General features: G+C 44.5%; 1 protein-coding gene across 3 annotated transcripts in view; it reads left to right on the plus strand.

The window, feature by feature from the left end:
- OCRL (OCRL inositol polyphosphate-5-phosphatase) overlaps nucleotides 1–25,317 on the plus strand; it is a 136,262-nt gene that overhangs the window by 38,564 nt on the left and 72,381 nt on the right. For all 3 annotated transcript variants that reach the window (XM_068249990.1, XM_068249991.1, XM_068249992.1), the window contains 3 exons: nucleotides 683–796; nucleotides 6,881–7,004; nucleotides 16,523–16,684. In XM_068249990.1, the coding sequence (XP_068106091.1) occupies nucleotides 683–796; nucleotides 6,881–7,004; nucleotides 16,523–16,684 (400 nt within the window). The remainder of the gene's footprint in view (nucleotides 1–682; nucleotides 797–6,880; nucleotides 7,005–16,522; nucleotides 16,685–25,317) is intronic.

Raw genomic sequence — 25,317 nt, forward strand, 5'->3', positions numbered from 1 at the left:
TATCGCCCTCCATCCTCTTCTCCCCCTTCTTCTTCTCACACCCTGCTCCTCCATCTCTCCCCCCCCTCCTCTCCCCTCCCCCACTCCTCTCCCCCCACCTCTCCCCTCCCCCCCTCCTCTCCCCCCTCCTCTCCCTTCTCTATCCCCCCCCCCCAACGACACCATAGATATGAATGTACTGTGATGGAGGAAGGGGGACGCAGTAAAGGCAGGACGCTCCCAATTGCTTCTCCTCCTCTCCCCCCATCCTCTTCTCGCACCCTGCTCCTCCATCTCTCCTCCCCTCCTCTACCCTCCCCCACTCCTCTCCCTTCTCTATCCCCCCCCCCCCCACACGACACCATAGATATGAATGTACTGTGATGGAGGAAGGGGGACGCAGTAAAGGCAGGAGGCTCCCAATTGCTTCTCCTCCTCTCCCTTCCTCCCCTCCTCTCACCTCCATCCCTTCTCCGCTCCCCTTACCTTCCCTCCCCCCCTCCTCTTCCCCTCCCTCCATCTCTCCTCCCCCTCTCCCTTCTCTCCTCCCCCTCTCCCTTCTCTCCTCCCCCTCTCCTTTCTTCTCTCCTCCTCCTCCCCACTCCTCTCCCTTCTCTATCCCCCCATCCCCATGACACCATAGATATGAATGTACAGATTAAGCAGGTTTTTCACCAATGCCTTATTTCTCCATCTATCCCAGGGGCGGGGAGCATGAAGCCAGTCCGACCCGACAGGAAAGAGTCAGCTAACTGGTACCAACCTGCGGAGAGAGTGGGCTCTACGTCCGGGACCACCGCGAGGACGGCCCCTTCAGGTATTATGGAACACGCTGTCACTGCGTCCGCGGGGCGATTGTACAGAGCGCTCCCACTAATTACAGATAATTCTGTCTTGCATGCAAATTTAATACAAAACATATGCAGCTTTGGATTGGGCCAATCAGACGCACTTCCTGCTGATTTGCATTGGCCCAACTCCACGCCGCACACAATTTGCAATGCACTTTCATGGATGCTGGAATCATTTGCATTTCATTGACCTCCTCTATCTGACCTAGCTCTACCTCCTGTTGTATCTTGGTATTGCAGCACCCACTGACTTCTCCACACGTGTGCTAGAAACTTTCTTTCTTGGTGACAGGAACATTTTTCTGGCGTGGTGCTAAGGTGCATGGCCACGTCTTGGTATGCCGTGACTGGCATTTCCATGCCAATATAAGTTGTAAGAACATCTATAAATCAATAACAGTAATAATACGAGACTCTTGTTTTGTGCCTGGCATGGTTAATTGGTTTATTTTCAACATTTTAAAGAGTTCTCCAGCCTGTGGATATAAGGCTTGAGGGAGCTTTTGTGTGCAAGCTACACTGATACAAAACTGTGTAGTCTGAAAATAGCAGTGCTTACAAATTCAACTGGATATAGCATTATTATGCATGAAGGCTGCTTTTAGTACTAGATGACTATGACCAGTAGAGGAGTTATGATTATCACACAGATAACACCATTACTTTGGGTCACGTGCAGGTAGGATAACCGGATAAACTTCAGATGTGTCGTTCCAAAAAAAAAATGCTGCTGCACTGTTTTTTTTTTTTTCTCTGCACGCAAATTTGAAAGCAATCTATTGATTCCAGTAGGCTGCGATTCCCTGTCTGAAATCGAGTGCGATGAACTGCTGCAAATCGCTGCAATCACTTTAAAGCGGACCTGAACTTAGAGCTTTCTCTCTGCTCTGAGGCCTCTTTTCCACGGACAGTTGATAGGCAGTGACTGATTGCTTCTGCCTGGTAACTGCTCACTGCTGCATGATAACTGCTAGCTGCTGCCTGGTAACTGCTCGCTGCTGCCTGGTAACTGCTCGCTGCTGCCTGGCAACTGCTCGCTGCTGCCTGGCAACTGCTCGCTGCTGCCTGGCAACTGCTCGCTGCTGCCTGGCAACTGCTCGCTGCTGCCTGGCAACTGCTCGCTGCTGCCTGGCAACTGCTCACTGCTGCCTGGCAACTGCTCACTGCTGCCTGGCAGCTGCTCACTGCTGCCTGGCAGCTGCTCACTGCTGCCTGGCAGCTGCTCACTGCTGCCTGGCAGCTGCTCACTGCTGCCTGATAACTGCTTGCTGAGCCTCTGTTGCTATCCCAAACCCCCCTAAGGTCCCCCTGCACTCTGCAATCCCTCATAAATCACAGCCATGCTGTGAGGCTGTGTTTACATCTGTAGTGTCAGTCTCCGCTGCTCCCCCGCCTCCTGCAGAGCTCCGGTCCCTGCCCACGTCCCTTCCCTCCAATCAGCAGGGAGGGAAGGGATGCAGGCGGGAACTGGAGTTCTGTATGAGGCGGGGAGAGCAGCGGAGACTGACACTACAGATGTAAACACAGCCTCACAGCATGGCTGTGATTTATGAGGGATTGCAGAGTGCAGGGGGACCTTAGGGGGGTTTGGGATAGCAACAGAGGCTGGGCTGTATAGGGAGATCCAGCCTCTGTATGCAGATAATATTCTTCAAACCCACCTCGGGTTCTCTTTAACTGATGCAGGACGTGCAAACACGTCGTTTAAAAATTGCTCGGAGGTCTGCACACACTGCTGGCGATAAACGATTATCTGCCGGAGTGATCCTTCATGTCGGCCGTTCAAAATGCCTGCGTACCGTGTGGATCGTTCGTTTATCGTTCCCTTAAGCCGTCGTTTAAAGCACCACTATCGTGAAAAATTAAATAAAACTTAAAATACATATAAACACATGCAAATGAGAAGCTTTCTTTCTTTCATAAATTAAAGAATTACATTTCTCCCAGAGTAAAATGAGCTATAAATTACCTTTCTTCTAAGTTGCTGTTACTTACAGGAGGTAGTAGAAATCTGACAGAACTGACAAGTTTTTGATTAGTCCATCTCTTTATGGGAGATTCTCAGTATTTCACTTATTCTTTACAAAAGCACTCCCTGGAAATAATCTATACAAAGATGCCAGCCGACCTTACTACCTGCTTGCCCACTAGTCTGGCATTTGGACTGAGCAACTGCCATTCACTAAGTACTTTTGAAAATAATAAAAATAAAAAAAACATGATCCCCCCCCCATGAGGAGATGGGCTAGTCCAAAACCTGCCAGTACAGTCGGATTTCTTCTACTTACTGTGACAGCAATGTCGGAGAAAATAATTTGTAGCTCATTTTATTCTGGGAGAAATGTATTCATTTGTGTTTTCATGTATTTTACATTTTGCTTGATAGTGGTCCATTAAGTTTGTATTTCCAGATGACATGTGAAGCAGGAGTCGCTGATGGTCAGTTTGTGGGGATTTCTTGTCCCGCTTGTCTTGTGACATGTACCTGTAGCGAGATTGGTTCTGCTTCTGCTCAGACACCGGTTGGTTATATTGCCAGCGTATAAATCTGGTGCTGCTGTTTGTACACAGTTATCTCTCATCATCAGATAAGCTGTAAGTTATACTGCAGGCCGCAGGTTACGCATTAACAGGAGGTGATCCGCTTTACGTTTATTGTGGTTACTGTACGTTTACCTTCAGGCCTGTAATCTGCAGAAGCCGTGTGACCTGTGCCTACAGATCTGTACATTGTAACCAGCCGCACATTGACCTCAAGCCTTTCTCTACAATATATATGCCTGAACTGAGAGCTATATGGAGGCTGCCATATTGGATTCCTTTTAAAGTGGACCTGAACTCAGAACTCCCTGCTCTAAAAGAAAAGCAACAGCATAATCACCTTAAAAGAAAAATATTTGTTACAGCCGATACGATCCTGATACAAAATGGAGAATCCTTTATTTTACTATAGAAAAATCACTAAAATCAAAACGTGGACGGTACAATACACAAGTTATGTAAGTAGAGCAAGTATTTATCTACTTATATAGGTGGTGTTGGTTTTTTTTGGGGGGGGGGCGGCAGGGGAGTTCTGAGCTAGTATGGCTGACGGCTCCTCTTTAAATCTGCAGTGTGCCTACTTCATGCTTTCATGGAAGCAGACAAAGGGTTAACATCCTGTGTTTACAAATTAGCTGCTCTGCCATGGCAGAGGAGATTCCTAAGCTGACAATGCTGAGAGATCAAATTACAACTTGTGATTAGACACAGATGATGGGTAATTAGAAGGCTAAACTCTCTAAATACATACAGGGTGCACTCCTCTGTGTTCCTTCTGTCCTATGCAAGAGTTGAGGTCCACTTTAAAGGAGCACTCCAGCGAAAAAAGTAAGCAGTTAAATGTGACAGAACCAACAGGTTTTGGACTAGTCCATCTCCTCATGGGGGATTCTCAGGGTTTTCTTAGTTTTCAAAAGCATTTCCTGAATGGCAGTTGCCAAGTCTAACTTACAAAATAGTGTGCAAGTGAGGAGGGAGGCCGGCTGGTATCTTACTATTTTGCCAGTTAAACTGCCATTCAGGAAATGCTTTTCAAAACAAAGAAAACCCTGAGGTAACCCCCATAAGGAAATGGACTAGTCCAAAACCTGTCGGTTCTGTCAGATTTTAACTGCTTACTTTTTTTTTTTTTTTCTTTGCTGGAGTGCTCCTTTTAAGGACAACTGAAGTGATTAGAATATGAAGGCTGCCATATTTATTTTCTTTTAAATAATACCAGTTGCCTGGCTGCCCTGCTGCTCTGCTTGGCTGCAGTAGTGTCTGAATCCCACCAGAAACAAGCATGCAGCTAATCCCTTGTTCAGGGTCTATGGCTAACAGTATTAGATGCAGGAGGATCAGCAGGGCTGCCAGGCAACTGGTATTGCTTAAAAGGAAATACATATTGCAGCCACCATATACTTCTTGCTTCAGCTGTCCTTTAAACAATACCAGTTGTCTGGCTATCCTGCTGATCTCTTTGGCTGCAGTAGTGTCTGAATCACACCAGAAACAAGCATGTAGCTAATCCATTATGCAGGAGAACAGAGGCGCCAAAAGGATTAAAGGAAGCTAAATGAGCTTAAAAACCAAATTCTTGGTAAATATAGGAGGGAGTGGTGGACTTACCTCCTCCAAGTAGACACACAACGACTGTAGTAAACACAGTCAATATATTTTATTTATAAACTCCAAATATGCCACGCGTTTCGCAGGTTTGATCCCGCTTCATCGGGCAATAACAACGGAGCAATAGCATATGTGGTCAGTAGAAGCGCCAGGCACCTCTGCCTACCTCCACTGTTTACCAAGAATTTGGTTTTTAAGCTCATTTAGCTTCCTTTTATCCTTTTGGCGCCTCTGTTCTCCTGCATAATATTGAGTCCACCCTGGGTGGAGGGTTGAACCCCCTTTTTTCTCATCTACAGAGAGCGACTTCTTATTCCTGAGTGGGGTCAGGAAAATCTCCCCACCTGCCGTTACAGTGGTTGCCTAATGGTAACCCTGGTTTGTGAGTATTAATATTTACTCTATCTAGTAACCATTTACCAGTACATATTACACTATTGGGGCTCTTGGTGTTCCTTGTTTTTATCTCGATGTAGCTAATCCAGTCTGACTTCAGTCAGAGTACCTGATCTGCAGCATGCTTGTTCAGGGGCTGTGGCTAAAGATATTATTTCACAATATTTTTATTGGGTTTTCAAAACAAACAGTGCCCACTTTAGGCATAACAGTTGTTTACATCTACATACATAAACTTATGCAATGACATTGACAATATAATATATTGTATATTATAAAATTGTATACAAGCGGTCACAACACTATAGATACGGAATTATATTTCCTTGATAAAATACTTTAATTAACACATATCTGTATTTATAAGACATTGTATATATATATATATATATATATATGTTAGCATTTATCCGGAGCAGGACCTGCTGGGAAGCTGGGGGACCGGTACCACCTTACTAAGCTCCCAGAGGATGCATCCAGCTTACCATATAATGTCTTATTCTTATAAACATACTAAAAATAATACTTTAGTTATCAAATATTTCTGTGGATAACTTCCCAAAATATAAGGTCTTTAAACTAACTCAGCTAAAACTAAACTAAAACTAAGGGTACAATAAACTAACACTAATCTAGTCTGTTCTACAGTGTACTTGTTTCCTCCGTGTATTTTTGTATTAAGCTGAAAATGCAATACTCTACTTCAGGGGTCTCAAACTCAATGTACCTGGGGGGCCGCAGGAGGCAAAGTCAGGATGAGGCCGGGCCGCATAAGGAATTTCACAATCGCGGTGCATCGCCGCCTCTGCCCTCCCCTCTCACTCGTCCTTCACAGAGAGGGGCGGGGAGAGGCGGCGATTGACGTCAGGAGGGGCAGAGCTGAAGCTGAAAGCTCTGCCCCTTCCAGGAAATGCCGGCGGATTGCCCCCGGGCGATTTGGGGACTCTGCAGCCCTCGTTTAGCGGCAGGGATGCGGCAGATTACTTGGGAGCACTGAAGCGAACTATAAGGAAGCTTTTGCCGGCGAGGGCCACAAAATATTGTATCGGGGGCCGCAAATGGCCCGCGGGCCGCGAGTTTGAGACCCCTGCTCTACTTAGTACTGATATGAAAATTATCAAGTAGAGTAAATCTAACTTAAAATAGTTGGTCTCTTGTGAGAGAATTTGTACCTCAACTTCAATTACCAGTAAGTTTCCAAGAGCCTAGTATTAGGATAGACTGTAGGCCATGGCTAAAGATATTAGAGACACAAGTTCAGCAGGACTGCCAGGCAATCTGCATAGGAAATAAATATATGGCAGCCACCATATCCCTCTCACTTTAGGTGTCTTTTTAACCCTTGATGTGTACCTGTAATTCCTTTTTCTGTAGGATGTATTGCCTCCCCCAACCAGCAGCTATGGATCCTGGGAACAGGGAGCGCAGCGCTGCCACCTAGTGATTGCTGTCTGCACCCTTCACTTCTATGACTTCTATATGACTTACCTTTTCTTACCTTTCAGGCAAATTGGGGTTTGAAGACAACTTTAGCTCCAGAAAACTTGAAGAAAAGAGGAACCTGCAGAACCAGCAGCAGGTGGCCCGGCGGGAGCCTCCGCCCCCTCCCCCGCCCCCTCTGAACCGCCAGTAAGTACTCCTGCGTGTGCTATTTATGTGATCATTATTTATGTTACTTTTTATGTTAACCGCTTCAGGTCCGGAGGGGTTTACCCCATAAGGGTCCCGCCAATTTTGGCATTTCATCTGTGTCGCCCATTGTTACAGCAATAACTTTTGTAATACTTACGCCAGCAAATATATATATATATACAATTTTTTTTTTTCGGGATAACATAATATTTCTTTTCAAAGAGTTGCTTAATTCTATAGCCAGTCTGCATGTAAGAATTAGGTGTAAATGCAGAAAATACACATTTTTCATGTTTTACCCTTCCTAATTTTTACATGACAAATGCCACAGTTATGAAACACCTCACAATATATTTATTGGCCCGTCCTGCATAAAATGATACCATACCATATTATACCACACATGCCATACTGCAGTACTGGTTGGGCATGTAGGGTTCCATTTCCAGCAGCCTGTGTGTCTGTAGCGGCAGCATGCGATCGCTAGCAATGTGCGGGGACCCCAGTGCTGAATACATACGTCAGTAAGGAACAGCACAGCGATGCATCTATGTAGTGTTGGGACCCGAGCTGATACATATATATATATATATATATATACTCACCTAAAGGATTATTAGGAACACCTGTTCAGTTTCTCAGTTTCTCATTAATGCAATTATCTAATCAACCAATCACATGGCAGTTGCTTCTTTTTATCACAGGTGTAATAATGACTGTCTCTCTATCACAGGTGTAATAATGACTGTCTCCCTATCATAGGTGTAATAATGACTGTCTCTCTATCACAGGTGTGATAATGACTGTCTCTATATCACAGGTGTAATAATGACTGTCTCTCTATCACAGGTGTAATAATGACTGTCTCTCTATCACAGGTGTAATAGTGACTGTCTCTCTATCACAGGTGTAATAACGACTGCCTCTCTATCACAGGTGTAATAATGACTGTCTCTCTATCCCAGGTGTAATAACGACTGTCTCTCTATCACAGGTGTAATAGTGACTGTCTCTCTATCACAGATGTAATAACGACTGTCTCTCTATCACAGGTGTAATAATGACTGTCTCTCTATCACAGGTGTAATAATGACTGTCTCTCTATCACAGGTGTAATAATGACTGCCTCTCTATCACAGGTGTAATAATGACTGTCTCTCTATCGCAGGTGTAATAATGACTGTCTCTCTATCACAGGTGTAATAATGACTGTCTCTCTATCACAGGTGTAATAATGACTGTCTCTCTATCGCAGGTGTAATAATGACTGTCTCTCTATCGCAGGTGTAATAATGACTGTCTCTCTATCACAGGTGTAATAATGACTGTCTCTCTATCACAGGTGTAATAATGACTGTCTCTCTATCACAGGTGTAATAATGACTGTCTCTCTATCACAGGTGTAATAATGACTGTCTCTCTATCACAGGTGTAATAGTGACTGTCTCTCTATCACAGGTGTAATAACGACTGCCTCTCTATCACAGGTGTAATAATGACTGCCTCTCTATCACAGGTGTAATAACGACTGTCTCTCTATCACAGGTGTAATAGTGACTGTCTCTCTATCACAGATGTAATAACGACCGTCTCTCTATCACAGGTGTAATAATGACTGTCTCTCTATCACAGGTGTAATAATGACTGTCTCTCTATCACAGGTGTAATAATGACTGCCTCTCTATCACAGGTGTAATAAGGACTGTCTCTCTATCGCAGGTGTAATAATGACTGTCTCTCTATCACAGGTGTAATAATGACTGTCTCTCTATCACAGGTGTAATAATGACTGTCTCTCTATCACAGGTGTAATAGTGACTGTCTCTCTATCACAGGTGTAATAATGACTGTCTCTCTATCGCAGGTGTAATAATGACTGTCTCTCTATCGCAGGTGTAATAATGACTGTCTCTCTATCGCAGGTGTAATAATGACTGTCTCTCTATCACAGGTGTAATAATGACTGTCTCTCTATCACAGGTGTAATAATGACTGTCTCTCTATCGCAGGTGTAATAATGACTGTCTCTCTATCACAGGTGTAATAGTGACTGTCTCTCTATCACAGATGTAATAATGACTGTCTCTCTATCACAGGTGTAATAGTGACTGTCTCTCTATCACAGATGTAATAACGACTGCCTCTCTATCACAGGTGTAATAATGACTGTCTCTCTATCACAGGTGTAATAATGACTGCCTCTCTATCCCAGGTGTAATAATGACTGTCTCTCTATCACAGGAGTAATAATGACTGTCTCTCTATCACAGGTGTAATAACGACTGCCTCTCTATCACAGGTGTAATAACGACTGTCTCTCTATCCCAGGTGTAATAACGACTGTCTCTCTATCACAGGTGTAATAGCGACTGTCTCTCTATCACAGATGTAATAACGACTGTCTCTCTATCACAGGTGTAATAATGACTGTCTCTCTATCACAGGTGTAATAGTGACTTTCTCTCTATCACAGGTGTAATAACGACTGTCTCTCTATCACAGGTGTAATAATGACTGTCTCTCTATCACAGGTGTAATAATGACTGTCTCTCTATCACAGATGTAATAACGACTGCCTCTCTATCACATGTGTAATAATGACTGTCTCTCTATCACAGGTGTAATAATGACTCTCTCTCTATCACAGGTGTAATAATGACTGTCACTCTATCACAGGTGTAATAATGACTGTCTCTCTATCACAGGTGTAATAACGACTGTCTCTCTATCACAGGTGTGATAACGACTGTCTCTCTATCACAGATGTAATAACGACTGTCTCTCTATCACAGGTGTAATAATGACCGTCTCTCTATCACAGGTGTAATAATGACCGTCTCTCTATCACAGGTGTAATAGTGACTGTCTCTTTATCACAGGTGTAATAATGACTGTCTCTCTATCACAGATGTAATAATGACTGTCTCTCTATCACAGGTGTAATAATGACTGTCTCTCTATCACAGGTGTAATAATGACTGTCTCTCTATCACAGGTGTAATAGAGACTGTCTCTCTATCACAGGTGTAATAACGACTGTCTCTCTATCACAGGTGTAATAACGACTTTCTCTCTATCACAGGTGTAATAACGACTGTCTCTCTATCACAGGTGTAATAACGACTGTCTCTCTATCACAGGTGTAATAATGACTGTCTCTCTATCGCAGGTGTAATAATGACTGTCTCTCTATCCCAGGTGTAATAATGACTGTCTCTCTATCACAGGTGTAATAGTGACTTTCTCTCTATCACAGGTGTAATAACGACTGTCTCTCTATCACAGGTGTAATAATGACTGTCTCTCTATCACAGGTGTAATAATGACTGTCTCTCTATCACAGATGTAATAACGACTGCCTCTCTATCACATGTGTAATAATGACTGTCTCTCTATCACAGGTGTAATAATGACTGTCTCTCTATCACAGGTGTAATAATGACTGTCACTCTATCACAGGTGTAATAATGACTGTCTCTCTATCACAGGTGTAATAATGACTGTCTCTCTATCACAGGTGTGATAATGACTGTCTCTCTATCACAGGTGTAATAACGACTGTCTCTCTATCACAGGTGTAATAATGACTGTCTCTCTATCACAGGTGTAATAACGACTGTCTCTCTATCACAGGTGTAATAATGACTGTCTCTCTATCACAGGTGTAATGATGACCGTCTCTCTATCACAGGTGTAATAGTGACTGTCTCTTTATCACAGGTGTAATAATGACTGTCTCTCTATCACAGATGTAATAATGACTGTCTCTCTATCACAGGTGTAATAATGACTGTCTCTCTATCACAGGTGTAATAATGACTGTCTCTCTATCACAGGTGTAATAGTGACTGTCTCTCTATCACAGGTGTAATAATGACTGTCTCTCTATCACAGGTGTAATAACGACTGTCTCTCTATCGCAGGTGTAATAACGACTGTCTCTCTATCGCAGGTGTAATAATGACTGTCTCTCTATCGCAGGTGTAATAATGACTGTCTCTCTATCACAGGTGTAATAATGACTGTCTCTCTATCACAGGTGTAATAATGACTGTCTCTCTATCCCAGGTGTAATAGTGACTGCCTCTCTATCACAGGTGTAATAATGACTGTCTCTCTATCACAGGTGTAATAATGACTGTCTCTCTATCACAGGTGTAATAATGACTGTCTCTCTATCCCAGGTGTAATAGTGACTGCCTCTCTATCACAGATGTAATAACGACTGCCTCTCTATCACAGGTGTAATAATGACTGCCTCTCTATCGCAGGTGTAATAATGACTGTCTCTCTATCACAGGTGTAATAATAACTGTCTCTCTATCACAGGTGTAATAATGACTGTCTCTCTATCCCAGGTGTAATAGTGACTGCCTCTCTATCACAGGTGTAATAATGACTGTCTCTCTATCACAGGTGTAATAATGACTGTCTCTCTATCACAGGTGTAATAATGACTGCCTCTCTATCACAGATGTAATAACGACTGCCTCTCTATCACAGGTGTAATAATGACTGCCTCTCTATCGCAGGTGTAATAATGACTGTCTCTCTATCACAGGTGTAATAACGACTGCCTCTCTATCACAGGTGTAATAATGACTGTCTCTCTATCCCAGGTGTAATAACGACTGTCTCTCTATCCCAGGTGTAATAACGACTGTCTCTCTATCACAGGTGTAATAGCGACTGTCTCTCTATCACAGGTGTAATAATGACTGTCTCTCTATCACAGGTGTAATAGTGACTTTCTCTCTATCACAGGTGTAATAACGACTGTCTCTCTATCACAGGTGTAATAACGACTGTCTCTCTATCACAGGTGTAATAATGACTGTCTCTCTATCACAGATGTAATAACGACTGCCTCTCTATCACATGTGTAATAATGACTGTCTCTCTATCACAGGTGTAATAATGACTGTCTCTCTATCACAGGTGTAATAATGACTGTCACTCTATCACAGGTGTAATAATGACTGTCTCTCTATCACAGGTGTAATAATGACTGTCTCTCTATCACAGGTGTAATAACGACTGTCTCTCTATCACAGGTGTAATAATGACTGTCTCTCTATCACAGGTGTAATGATGACCGTCTCTCTATCACAGGTGTAATAGTGACTGTCTCTTTATCACAGGTGTAATAATGACTGTCTCTCTATCACAGATTTAATAATGACTGTCTCTCTATCACAGGTGTAATAATGACTGTCTCTCTATCACAGGTGTAATAATGACTGTCTCTCTATCACAGGTGTAATAGTGACTGTCTCTCTATCACAGGTGTAATAATGACTGTCTCTCTATCACAGGTGTAATAACGACTGTCTCTCTATCACAGGTGTAATAACAACTGTCTCTCTATCGCAGGTGTAATAATGACTGTCTCTCTATCGCAGGTGTAATAATGACTGTCTCTCTATCACAGGTGTAATAATGACTGTCTCTCTATCACAGGTGTAATAATGACTGTCTCTCTATCCCAGGTGTAATAGTGACTGCCTCTCTATCACAGGTGTAATAATGACTGTCTCTCTATCACAGGTGTAATAATGACTGTCTCTCTATCACAGGTGTAATAATGACTGTCTCTCTATCCCAGGTGTAATAGTGACTGCCTCTCTATCACAGATGTAATAACGACTGCCTCTCTATCGCAGGTGTAATAATGACTGTCTCTCTATCTGTCTCTCTATCGCAGGTGTAATAATGACTGTCTCTCTATCACAGGTGTAATAATGACTGCCTCTCTATCGCAGGTGTAATAATGACTGTCTCTCTATCTGTCTCTCTATCGCAGGTGTAATAATGACTGTCTCTCTATCACAGGTGTAATAATGACTGTCTCTCTATCACAGGTGTAATAATGACTGTCTCTCTATCCCAGGTGTAATAGTGACTGCCTCTCTATCACAGGTGTAATAATGACTGTCTCTCTATCACAGGTGTAATAATGACTGTCTCTCTATCACAGGTGTAATAATGACTGTCTCTCTATCCCAGGTGTAATAATGACTGTCTCTCTATCCCAGGTGTAATAATGACTGTCTCTCTATCCCAGGTGTAATAATGACTGTCTCTCTATCACAGGTGTAATAATGACTGTCTCTCTATCACAGGTGTAATAATGACTGTCTCTCTATCACAGGTGTAATAGTGACTGTCTCTATATCACAGGTGTAATAATGACTGTCTCACTATCACAGGTGTAATAATGACTGTCTCTCTATCACAGTTGTAATAATGACTGTCTCTCTATCACAGGTGTAATAATGACTGCCTCTCTATCGCAGGTGTAATAATGACTGTCTCTCTATCACAGGTGTAATAATGACTGCCTCTCTATCCCAGGTGTAATAATGACTGTCTCTCTATCACAGGTGTAATAATGACTGTCTCTCTATCCCAGGTGTAATAGTGACTGTCTCTATATCACAGGTGTAATAATGACTGTCTCACTATCACAGGTGTAATAATGACTGTCTCTCTATCACAGTTGTAATAATGACTGTCTCTCTATCACAGGTGTAATAATGACTGCCTCTCTATCGCAGGTGTAATAATGACTGTCTCTCTATCACAGGTGTAATAATGACTGTCTCTCTATCACAGGTGTAATAATGACTGTCTCTCTATCCCAGGTGTAATAGTGACTGTCTCTATATCACAGGTGTAATAATGACTGTCTCACTATCACAGGTGTAATAATGACTGTCTCTCTATCACAGTTGTAATAATGACTGTCTCTCTATCACAGGTGTAATAGTGACTGTCTCTCTATCACAGGTGTAATAATGACTGTCTCTCTATCCCAGGTGTAATAGTGACTGCCTCTCTATCACAGATGTAATAACGACTGCCTCTCTATCACAGGTGTAATAATGACTGCCTCTCTATCGCAGGTGTAATAATGACTGTCTCTCTATCACAGGTGTAATAATGACTGTCTCTCTATCACAGGTGTAATAATGACTGTCTCTCTATCCCAGGTGTAATAGTGACTGTCTCTATATCACAGGTGTAATAATGACTGTCTCTCTATCACAGGTGTAATAATGACTGTCTCACTATCACAGGTGTAATAATGACTGTCTCTCTATCACAGTTGTAATAATGACTGTCTCTCTATCACAGGTGTAATAGTGACTGTCTCTCTATCCCAGGTGTAATAATGACTGTCTCTCTATCTCAGGTGTAATAATGACTGTCTCTCTATCGCAGGTGTAATAATGACTGTCTCTCTATCACAGGTGTAATAATGACTGTCTCTCTACCACAGGTGTAATAATGACTGTCTCTCTATCCCAGGTGTAATAGTGACTGCCTCTCTATCACAGATGTAATAACGACTGCCTCTCTATCACAGGTGTAATAATGACTGTCTCTCTATCACAGGTGTAATAATGACTGTCTCTCTATCACAGGTGTAATAATGACTGTCTCTCTATCACAGGTGTAATAGTGACTGTCTCTCTATCCCAGGTGTAATAACGACTGTCTCTCTATCCCAGGTGTAATAACGACTGTCTCTCTATCACAGGTGTAATAACGACTGTCTCTCTATCACAGGTGTAATAACGACTGTCTCTCTATCACAGGTGTAATAACGACTGTCTCTCTATCACAGGTGTAATAATGACTGTCTCTCTATCACAGGTGTAATAATGACTGTCTCTCTATCACAGGTGTAATAGTGACTGTCTCTCTATCCCAGGTGTAATAACGACTGTCTCTCTATCACAGGTGTAATAACGACTGTCTCTCTATCACAGGTGTAATAACGACTGTCTCTCTATCACAGGTGTAATAATGACTGTCTCTCTATCACAGGTGTAATAATGACTGTCTCTCTATCACAGGTGTAATAGTGACTGTCTCTCTATCCCAGGTGTAATAATGACTGTCTCTCTATCCCAGGTGTAATAATGACTGTCTCTCTATCCCAGGTGTAATAACGACTGTCTCTCTATCACAGGTGTAATAATGACTGTCTCTCTATCACAGGTGTAATAATGACTGTCTCTCTATCACAGGTGTAATAATGACTGTCTCTCTATCACAGGTGTAATAACGACTGTCTCTCTATCACAGGTGTAATAACGACTGTCTCTCTATCACAGGTGTAATAATGACTGTCTCTCTATCACAGGTGTAATAACGACTGTCTCTCTATCACAGGTGTAATAACGACTGTCTCTCTATCCCAGGTGTAATAATGACTGTCTCTCTATCCCAGGTGTAATAATGACTGTCTCTCTATCCCAGGTGTAATAATGACTGTCTCTCTATCCCAGGTGTAATAATGACTGTCTCTCTATCACAGGTGTAATAATGACTGTCTCTCTATCACAGGTTTAATAACAACTGTCTCTCTATCACAGGTGTAATAATGACTGTCTCTCTATCACAGGTGTAATAATGACTGTCTCTCTATCACAGGTGTAATAATGACTGTCTCTCTATCACAGGTGTAATAATGACTGTCTCTCTATCACAGGTGTAATAATGACTGTCTCTCTATCACAGGTGTAATAGTGACTGTCTCTCTATCCCAGGTGTAATAATGACTGTCTCTCTATCACAGGTGTAATAACGACTGTCTCTCTATCACAGGTGTAATAACGACTGTCTCTCTATCACAGGTGTAATAATGACTGTCTCTCTATCACAGGTGTAATAATGACTGTCTCTCTATCACAGGTGTAATAGTGACTGTCTCTCTATCACAGGTGTAATAGTGACTGTCTCTCTATCCCAGGTGTAATAATGACTGTCTCTCTATCACAGGTGTAATAATGACTGTCTCTCTATCCCAGGTGTAATAACGACTGTCTCTCTATCACAGGTGTAATAATGACTGTCTCTCTATCACAGGTGTAATAATGACTGTCTCTCTATCACAGGTGTAATAATGACTGTCTCTCTATCACAGGTGTAATAATGACTGTCTCTCTATCACAGGTGTAATAACGACTGTCTCTCTATCACAGGTGTAATAATGACTGTCTCTCTATCACAGGTGTAATAACGACTGTCTCTCTATCACAGGTGTAATAATGACTGTCTCTCTATCCCAGGTGTAATAACGACTGTCTCTCTATCACAGGTGTAATAATGACTGTCTCTCTATCCCAGGTGTAATAATGACTGTCTCTCTATCACAGGTGTAATAATGACTGTCTCTCTATCACAGGTTTAATAACAACTGTCTCTCTATCACAGGTGTAATAATGACTGTCTCTCTATCACAGATGTAATAACGACTGTCTCTCTATCACAGGTGTAATAATGACTGTCTCTCTATCACAGGTGTAATAATGACTGTCTCTCTATCACAGGTGTAATAATGACTGTCTCTCTATCACAGGTGTAATAATGACTGCCTCTCTATCACAGGTGTAATAACGACTGTCTCTCTATCACAGGTGTAATAATGACTGTCTCTCTATCACAGGTGTAATAATGACTGTCTCTCTATCACAGGTGTAATAATGACTGTCTCTCTTTCACAGGCCGTCTCGGGAAAGGGATTCCGCTGGATGGGACAAACCACGAGTGACTAACAGCATGCGTAAGCTCTTCACCCCGGCCAGCCAATCAGGGCAGAGGGAGGGGCTCATCAAGCACCTCCTGACCAAGCGGGAGGCCGAATACGTCAACATCGAGAACTACAGGTACGGCCGCCCTCAGTACAGCTATAACTGTGTTTTGGAGAGTTTTTCAGAATAGAGAGTGCATGGTGACCGAGAACCATGAGGAGGGGCTAAAAGAGACCAAAAAGCCCTCCTACTAAAAGGAACGGTCTGTAAAATGTATAAGCTACAGGCTCACTATACACCAGCGGCTCTGGATGTGCAGCCTGGTTTTCAAAGGCATAAAGAGATAATTTGCATATTCAGTAGTGATGCATCATGGGAAACCGCTCACTTAAAGGACAACTGTAGCCAGAGGTATATGGAGGCTGCCACATGTTTGGCTACGCTGCTGATCCTCTGCCTCTAATACTTTTAGCCATAGCCCCTGAACAAGCATGCAGCAGATCAGGTGTTTCTGACATGATTGTCAGATCTGACAAGATTAGCTGCATGCTTGTTTCTGGTGTAATTTAGACACAACTGCAGCCAAATAGATCAGCAGGATAGCCAGGCAACTGGTATTGTTTAACAGATAATAAATATGGCAGCCTCCCTGTACCTATTGCTACAGTTGTCATTTATAGCTGAATTATCACAGGGTTTGTGCATGTTTGCAATTTGCATGGGCTTCTTTAAAAAAATATATATTTTAGGTGAAGATTTTTTTTCATTTTTTCACATTAAGGCACTAATGTCAGTCGCTTCCTATGTATGAAGCGGCACAAAGCCACCCTGGCTTCTAACAGAACTGTCCAAGCTCCACCCACCCATCCTCCCCCAGTATATTTCACGGACCCCCGCATTAATCCTAAAGATACTGTACTCAAAGAAACAGTTTCCAGGAGCAACACACTTATGCAATTAAAACTTCCACATGTTTAATAACAGGTGCACTCCTCAAGATACTCGGGGGAGGGGTACTCCAAGATACTCGAGCGAGGCGCACTTATCAAGATACTCGAGGGAGGGGCACTCCAAGATACTCGAGGGAGAGGCATTCATTAACATACTCGGGGGAGGGGCACTCCAAGATACTCGAGGGAGGGGCACTCATCAAGATATTCTGGGGAGGGGCACACCAAGATACTCGAGGAAGGGGCACTCATCAAGATACTCGGGGGAGGGGCATACCAACATACTCGAGGGAGGGGCACTCATCAAGATACTCGAGAGAGGGGCACTCCAAGATACTCGAGGGAGGGGCACTCATCAAGATGCTCGAGGAAGGGGCATTCATCAAGATGCTCGAGGAAGGGGCATTCATCAAGATGCTCGAGGAAGGGGCATTCATCAAGATGCTCGGGGGAGGGGCACTCCTAAGGGCTGCTTCACACCAGGGGCAATTGCTATGCGCTTAGGGCCGGTTCACACTTGCGGTTCTCTGCCAAACGGACCGGATGACCTGACCGGATCCGGAGCGGATCCGGATCGGAACCGTACGGTTCTGATCCCGATCCGATCCGGATCCGGTCAGTTTGCATCAGGTGTTCATCAGGATGCGATCCGGATCCGTTTGGCAAAAGATAGTAGAAAAGGAATAAAAATGTTGGGGTCTTGGAGGTCAGCAGAAGGTGGACCTGTGGAATCAGGCCCTCCGCTGTTTAGCACTCACCTCCACCTCCGACATACTGCCAACATCTCCAGCACGTGTAAAGTCACTGCTGCTCCACTCCAAAATGCTTGCCCATGTGTCCCCATCCAAAATCGCCGCTTCAATACGCATAGGAAGTGGGGTAGAACATCCGGATTTTTAGCCAGTGTGTTGTGCGCTCTCCGGTTCTCATAGCTTTGCATTGGCCGGATGGTGCAGTCCGGCTCCGCCCCGGATACGGCTGCCGGAGGAGCCGGACCAAAAAATAGCGCATGTTGGAACGGACGCCGGAGTCCGGATCCGGTCCGGCTCCGGTCCGGCAGAACGGACGCATGTGAACGGACGCATAGGCTTTCATTGCTATGCCGTGCGTCCGTTCCGTCCGTTCTGCAAGCGGTCCGGCTCCGGCACGGCGATTCCGGACGGCCACCGCTAATGTGAACCGGGCCTTAGTGATCGCTGACAATCAATTAATTACTAGTGCAGTGTCACCTTATGAGGGGGTCTCCACAGCAGCGTTGCCATTCTGTAAATTTGCAAACGCGCTGCTTGTAGCATTTTTTTAGAGTAATTCATCTTGAATGAGTGCAAAAAATGCACAATTTGTCAGAAATGCCCGCTAATTGTTGTAAAATCCACTAACTAATTAGATCGGATTAATAGAATCGATCAGTTTTTTTCCGATTGTGAGTACGACCGACTGATGAATCGTCTGGGATTGTATTGTTAATGGCCATCTTAAAGTATACCTGAGATGGAAAAAATATACATTGCTGGGGCGACCTCCAGCCCCATCCAGGCTGATCGCTCCCTCGCTGTCCATCTGCACCTCCTGGATTGTCACAATGCGGCCCCGAAAGTCCTTCAGTTGGGGTCAGTTGGCTCCGCCGTCATGCAGTGCGATCGTGACGGGGCATACGCCTCCCTGGGCCGTGCATGTGAAGAACACTCCAGACTGGAGGACTATTGGGGCTGAATTGCCATCGATCCAGGAGGGGGAGGACAGCGCTGTGATTACAGTGCAGGAGCTTTGGGCGCAGCCAGCGCCACCATAGACTGTAATAGGAATTACAGCTGTAGCGGCGCACAGGGAGTAACTTCGGCGCCGTCAGAAGACGGAGCTAAAGTTACATTTAAAACACTGTAATTCGGCCTCCAGTTATATCTGGAAGCCGAATGACATTGTTCCCCACCATCCACATGGACCTGGAGGGGGAATAGTATTTAACGCCGCCAGGACTTGTGCAGCAGCAGGATAAGCAGCATATCGGCCGTATCCTGCGCCCAAGTCTCCCGGCGGCCACTTCATATGTATGCGACGGTGCGGGAGCGATCAGCCTGGAGAGGGGGCTGGAGGAAGCCCCAGGTATGTATGTATGTATCCTGTCGCAGGACCCTTTAACCACTTAAGGACCACAGGCTTACACCCCCCTAGTGATCAGGCGATTTTTTTACAATTCATGCTCTGCAGCTTTACTAGCTCGCTGCACAGGCACACAAACCGATCTCTCCCCCCCTCCTCCCCTTTTCTGCCTACCATCAGAGCTTTCTGTTGGTGGGCTCTGATCGCTGCTGCAGGGCTTTGTTGTATTTTTATTAAAAAAAAAAAAAAATTTATAAAAGCATTTCCCTTTTTTTTTCATTTTCGCCCTCCCCCGATAGCCAATCAGCAGGATCGTCTCTTAGACATCAGCCTATGAGAGTGATCCTTTCTTTCTCCCCTCCAGGGGGCAGTCGAGTGTCACGGCTGTCCCCAGTACAGCACTGCAGTAGATCGCAGCCCTGTACACTGTAAATAAACCCCTGTCTAAGAGTCTGCTAGCGGCAATAGCCGCTGGCAGACTTCAAGCGGAGATGCGCGCAAATCGGTGCATGCGATTCCTGCTAATCGTCTTCCCCAGGACTTGACGCCTTTCTGCTTTAGGCGGCCCTGGGGAACCACCTTGTTGCCGCCAATCGGTGTAGGCGGTCGTAAGGTGGTTAAGCTTAACAAATATTCATGTGTGAGAGGGTACTTAGGATGATATATAGCACAATAAGGGGGTACATGAGAAACACTGTCAGCAGGGCTGTAAAGTCGGTACAAAAATCTTCCGACTCCAACTCCGACTCCTCAGTTTATGAAACCATGACTCCAACTCCGACTCCGGGTACCCAAAATTGCTGCGACTCCGGGTACCCAAAATTGCTGCGACTCCGGGTACCCAAAATTGCTGCGACTCCGGGTACCCAAAATTACTCCGACTCTGGGTACCCAAAATTACTCCGACTCCGGGTACCCAAAATTACTCCGACTCCGGGTACCCAAAATTACTCCGACTCCGGGTACCCAAAATTACTCCGACTCCGGGTACCCAAAATTACTCCGACTCCGGGTACCCAAAATTACTCCGACTCCGGGTACCCAAAATTACTCCGACTCCGGGTACCCAAAATTACTCCGACTCCGGGTACCCAAAATTACTCCGACTCCGGGTACCCAAAATTACTCCGACTCCGGGTACCCAAAATTACTCCGACTCCGGGTACCCAAAATTACTCCGACTCCGGGTACCCAAAATTACTCAGACTCCGGGTACCCAAAATTACTCAGACTCCGGGTACCCAAAATTACTCCGACTCCGGGTACCCAAAATTACTCAGACTCCGGGTACCCAAAATTGCTCCGACTGCACAGCCCTGACTGTCAGCAGTGCTGCTCGGATACCCCTTTTCAAAATCCGGATCCGATTCGGATCCAGATACCCCGCTATCCGATCCGGGTCGGATATCCGAATTCAAAATTTTCCGATCCGAATCCGATTCGGATATCCGACCCTAGTATCCGATCGGATTCGGATATCCGTGTTTAATCCCGGAAGTGGCCTTTAAATTGCTTTAAAAAGGTTTTTTAGGGTATATGAGGCATGTAGCATCATAATTTTGAAAATGGAAACACTGATGATGTGGGGAGTGGACTTAAAATCCCCCCCCTAAAAAAAATGGCTGTCAATCAACATCAGAGTGGTATCAGGAAGCAGTCGTACTGACGCAGTTGGGGCCTCCCCACAACTCGGACAGCAGACACCTCCAAAAAAAATTACACAGCTATTGTGTTTAGATAGTTGACCATGGCACTGTTGTAGGTACCACGGCACAGTAAAAAATTAGGAGAGGTTCCAGGAAGCGGTCGGTCGTACTGCCGCAGTTGGGGCCCCACAACTCGGACAGCACAGACACCTCCAAAAAAATTACACAGCTATTGTGTTTACATAGTTGACCATGGCACTGTTGTAGGTACCACGGCACAGTAAAAAATTAGGAGAGGTTCCAGGAAGCGGTCGGTCGTACTGCCGCAGTTGGGGCCCCACAACTCGGACAGCACAGACACCTCCAAAAAAATTACACAGCTATTGTGTTTACATAGTTGACCATGGCACTGTTGTAGGTACCACGGCACAGTAAAAAATTAGGAGAGAGGGGGGCGTGTCTGCTACGCGTCCATGCTAGACGTGTAGGACCAGAGCTCTGCTTCCCAGGCCTCCAAAGCGACACTCTCAGCCGCCAGAAAGCATCCCAAACGGACCCCACAGATGGAGGAAACCCCGATGGTCCTAGAGACCAACAACAAGAGGAAGATGGGGAGGACAAAGGTCCAGAAATTACCGGAGCTTTTCGCAGGCATCCAGGCGCGCTCAGCGAGCAAAGATGGCGCCGGAACCCTCCCCCTGACAGCTCCCGGAGCGACCTTCCCGAGCAACACAACAGCGGCAGCCGCATCAGGTCAGACGCGTGATAGCGGTGATGACACATCACCAGACACGGCATCTCCCTCCTCTTGCAGCCCGGTCAAGTCCCGCCAGCGCATAGAGGTTCTGGAAGAACAGGTAGGCCAGCATCCATGCTCACAGCCTCACACAGCGGCAGCCCTGATTGAAACATTCCCTGCCTCAGACCAGGTTCTGACACAAGCCTACATGAAAGAGATGCTGCTCTCTTTCAAATCCTCTCTGACCCTGGAATACTCTGCAATTACAAACAACCTCCAGGTCTCCATCTCTGCTCTGGGAGACAGAATAGCCCACAATGAAGAGCACATTGCAGCCCTCACCTCAGAGCATAATAAAACAGTTGACTGCATAGAAGAAACACAGGCAGACATCTTGTGGTTAAAATCCAAGGCCGCAGACCTAGAAGATAGGAACCGCCGCTGTAATCTAAAGTTTAGAGGGATTGCAGAAGCCATCTCCCCAGCCGAGCTAAGGGAATATGTCACTAATTTAACCAAATCTGCCCTGCCTCAATTAGCAGACATTGAAGCAGCCATAGAGAGAGTGCACAGGCTCCCAAAACCTGCCAGTTTGCCGGCGTCTACTCCCAGAGATGTCATCTGCTGCTATCAATTCTACACTACCAAAGATAGCTTGCTCCAGCTCATCCGAACAAAAGGTTCTCTTCCAGATCCCTTTAGCCACATTACTCTATATGGAGATCTTTCTCAAGCCACTCTGGCTAAACGCAAAGAACTTCAGCCTATCACCAAAATCCTAAGAGATAACAACATAAAGTACCGCTGGGGTTTCCCGACCAAGCTTTTAATCCCTAATGAGGGGAAAATCCTTGCTATCACCACAACTGTGGAAGGATTTAAGCTCTTAAAATCTTGGAACCTTCCCTTCTCTGACACTGCAAATAAACTTGCTCACCCTAAGGAGGTCTCCAAAATTCCTCAAACCTGGCAGCGCATATCTTAAGAGGCCTTGGAAGCTCAGGTCTCTTGCTTATTCTCTATCCTCCTAGCCGGATACCGTTTCTGAAACTCCAGATCCCCGGCTAATGCTCCCCAATGGAGAACTATGTTACAGTGCTAATGTACTACTGCAGAGCTCCATTCAGCTAGCTACCTATATCTCTCCAGTCGCCAACCTGGCTTACATGATTGTTCTACGCCCCTTACCTGTCTCCCCTATCTCTCCCAACCCCAGGCCAGGCCTATGCACTAAAATATCTCTTCATAAACAGCTCATGCATCACCACCCTACATAGAGATGGCAATTAAAATAACATCTATAAATGCCAAAGGGCTCAACAATCCTATAAAGAGACATTCTCTCTGGAAGGAAGCCACCACCCTTAAAACAGACCTGCTTTTTGTCCAGGAGACCCACCTGTTGGACTCCACATCCGCACTATGTAAGCATTCATCCTACTCTAACATCATCTTCAACAATTATACCAAAAAGAAACGAGGCCTCCTTGTAGCCTTCCATAACAACCTAGCAGTATCCATCCAGACCGTGGAAAAAGACTCACAAGGTAGATTCATCCTTCTAACCGGCACCATCAACAATGCAGAAGTCACCCTCCTCAACATATATGCCCCGAACACAGGACAATGCAAATTCATTAAAAAACTTATCCTAAAAGCTAAAGCACTCCAGAAAGGAAAACTAATAATCGGTGGGGACTTCAACGCAATCTCAGATTATTCACTAGACACATCCAACCGCCGTGCCAAGGCGTATAACACCCTTTCCAGCCTTCTTCACAAAGAAGATCTATACGACACCTGGAGAGCCACTCACGGCGCGGAAAGAGACTATACCTTTTTTTCACACATCCACCACAGCTACTCAAGAATTGACTTTTTCCTCACGGACAGATACACGTTACAACTGGTTCAAAAATCTGACATTCATCCCATCACATGGTCAGACCATGCCCCAGTATCCATGATACTAACCCTCTCTCCAGAAACAAAAAAACCCGGTTTATGGAGACTAAATACTTCTCTACTTCTCCCCCCAGATAATGCGAAACTAATTGCTGAACAAATTGAAGAATTTTATAAAATCAATGATACGGGGGAAATCAGAGGGAGCACTATATGGCAGGCTCATAAAGCCTTCATTAGAGGCATCTTGATAAAAATGGGATCAAGGGCTAAGAGGGATAAAACCAAAAAAATATCAGACCTTCTAACAAAAATTAAAACAAAAGAGGCAGAAAATAAAATAACCCCCAACCCCAATCTTATCAAAGAATTATTTACGCTACGCCATCTGCTAAGAATAGCATTATCAGAGGAATACGAATTTCATATTTCTAAAATGAGATTTAATTATTACCATCAGCACAATAAAGCTAGCCCCCTGATGGCAAAATTAATTAAAAATAGACAGGCCAAGGCGAAAATACACAAACTAGTGCATCCCTTCACAAAAAGACACCTCACTAACCCCCAAGATATAGCTAACGCATTTAGAGACTTCTACAGCTCCCTATACAATCTAAGAGAAGACCCGGCCACCACCCAACCAAACTCCTCTACCATTGGAAAATTCCTTAACCAGATAAACCTCCCTTCCATCACAGACCAGCAAAAAATCACTCTAAACTCCCCAATCACCATATCGGAAGTTCTCAACACAATTAACAAATCTAAACCACAGAAGGCCCCGGGCCCTGATGGGTTCTCCAATGAATACTATAAGACCTTCTCCACAATCCTAGCACCAAAACTTACTTCCCTATTCAATGACTTTATTGCTCAGGGCCAAATACCTCAGGAACTCACCAAAGCAATTATCACTGTGATCCCAAAACCTGGGAAAGATGCCTCCTCTCCCTCTAATTACCGCCCGATCTCCCTTTTAAATTGTGACCTTAAATTGTATTCCAAAATACTTGCAAACCGCATTTTTGACATATTACCAGACCTACTCCATATAGACCAAGTAGGGTTCACAAAAGGAAGACAAGCAGCAGATGGTACTCGAAAAGTTATTAACATTCTACATGCTCTAGAACCCGGGCGAAGGCCTTCTATTTTACTAGCCTTAGACGCGGAGAAGGCCTTCGACCGGGTTCACTGGGGTTTCCTAGAACAAACTTTACTTAAATTCGGATTTGAAGGGTCCTTCTTAAGAGCAATATTAGCCCTATATCAATCCCCTTCGGCTCAGGTTAATGTTTCCGGGTTCATTTCTAACCAGTTTTTTATAACAAATGGTACGAGACAGGGATGCCCCCTATCTCCTCTAATTTTTGTACTAATGATGGAGTCTCTAGCTGAGCATATAAGGGTTAACCCTAATATCCG

The sequence above is a fragment of the Hyperolius riggenbachi genome, chromosome 8 (assembly GCF_040937935.1).
Source record: "Hyperolius riggenbachi isolate aHypRig1 chromosome 8, aHypRig1.pri, whole genome shotgun sequence".
In the NCBI taxonomy this organism is placed as follows: domain Eukaryota; kingdom Metazoa; phylum Chordata; class Amphibia; order Anura; family Hyperoliidae; genus Hyperolius; species Hyperolius riggenbachi.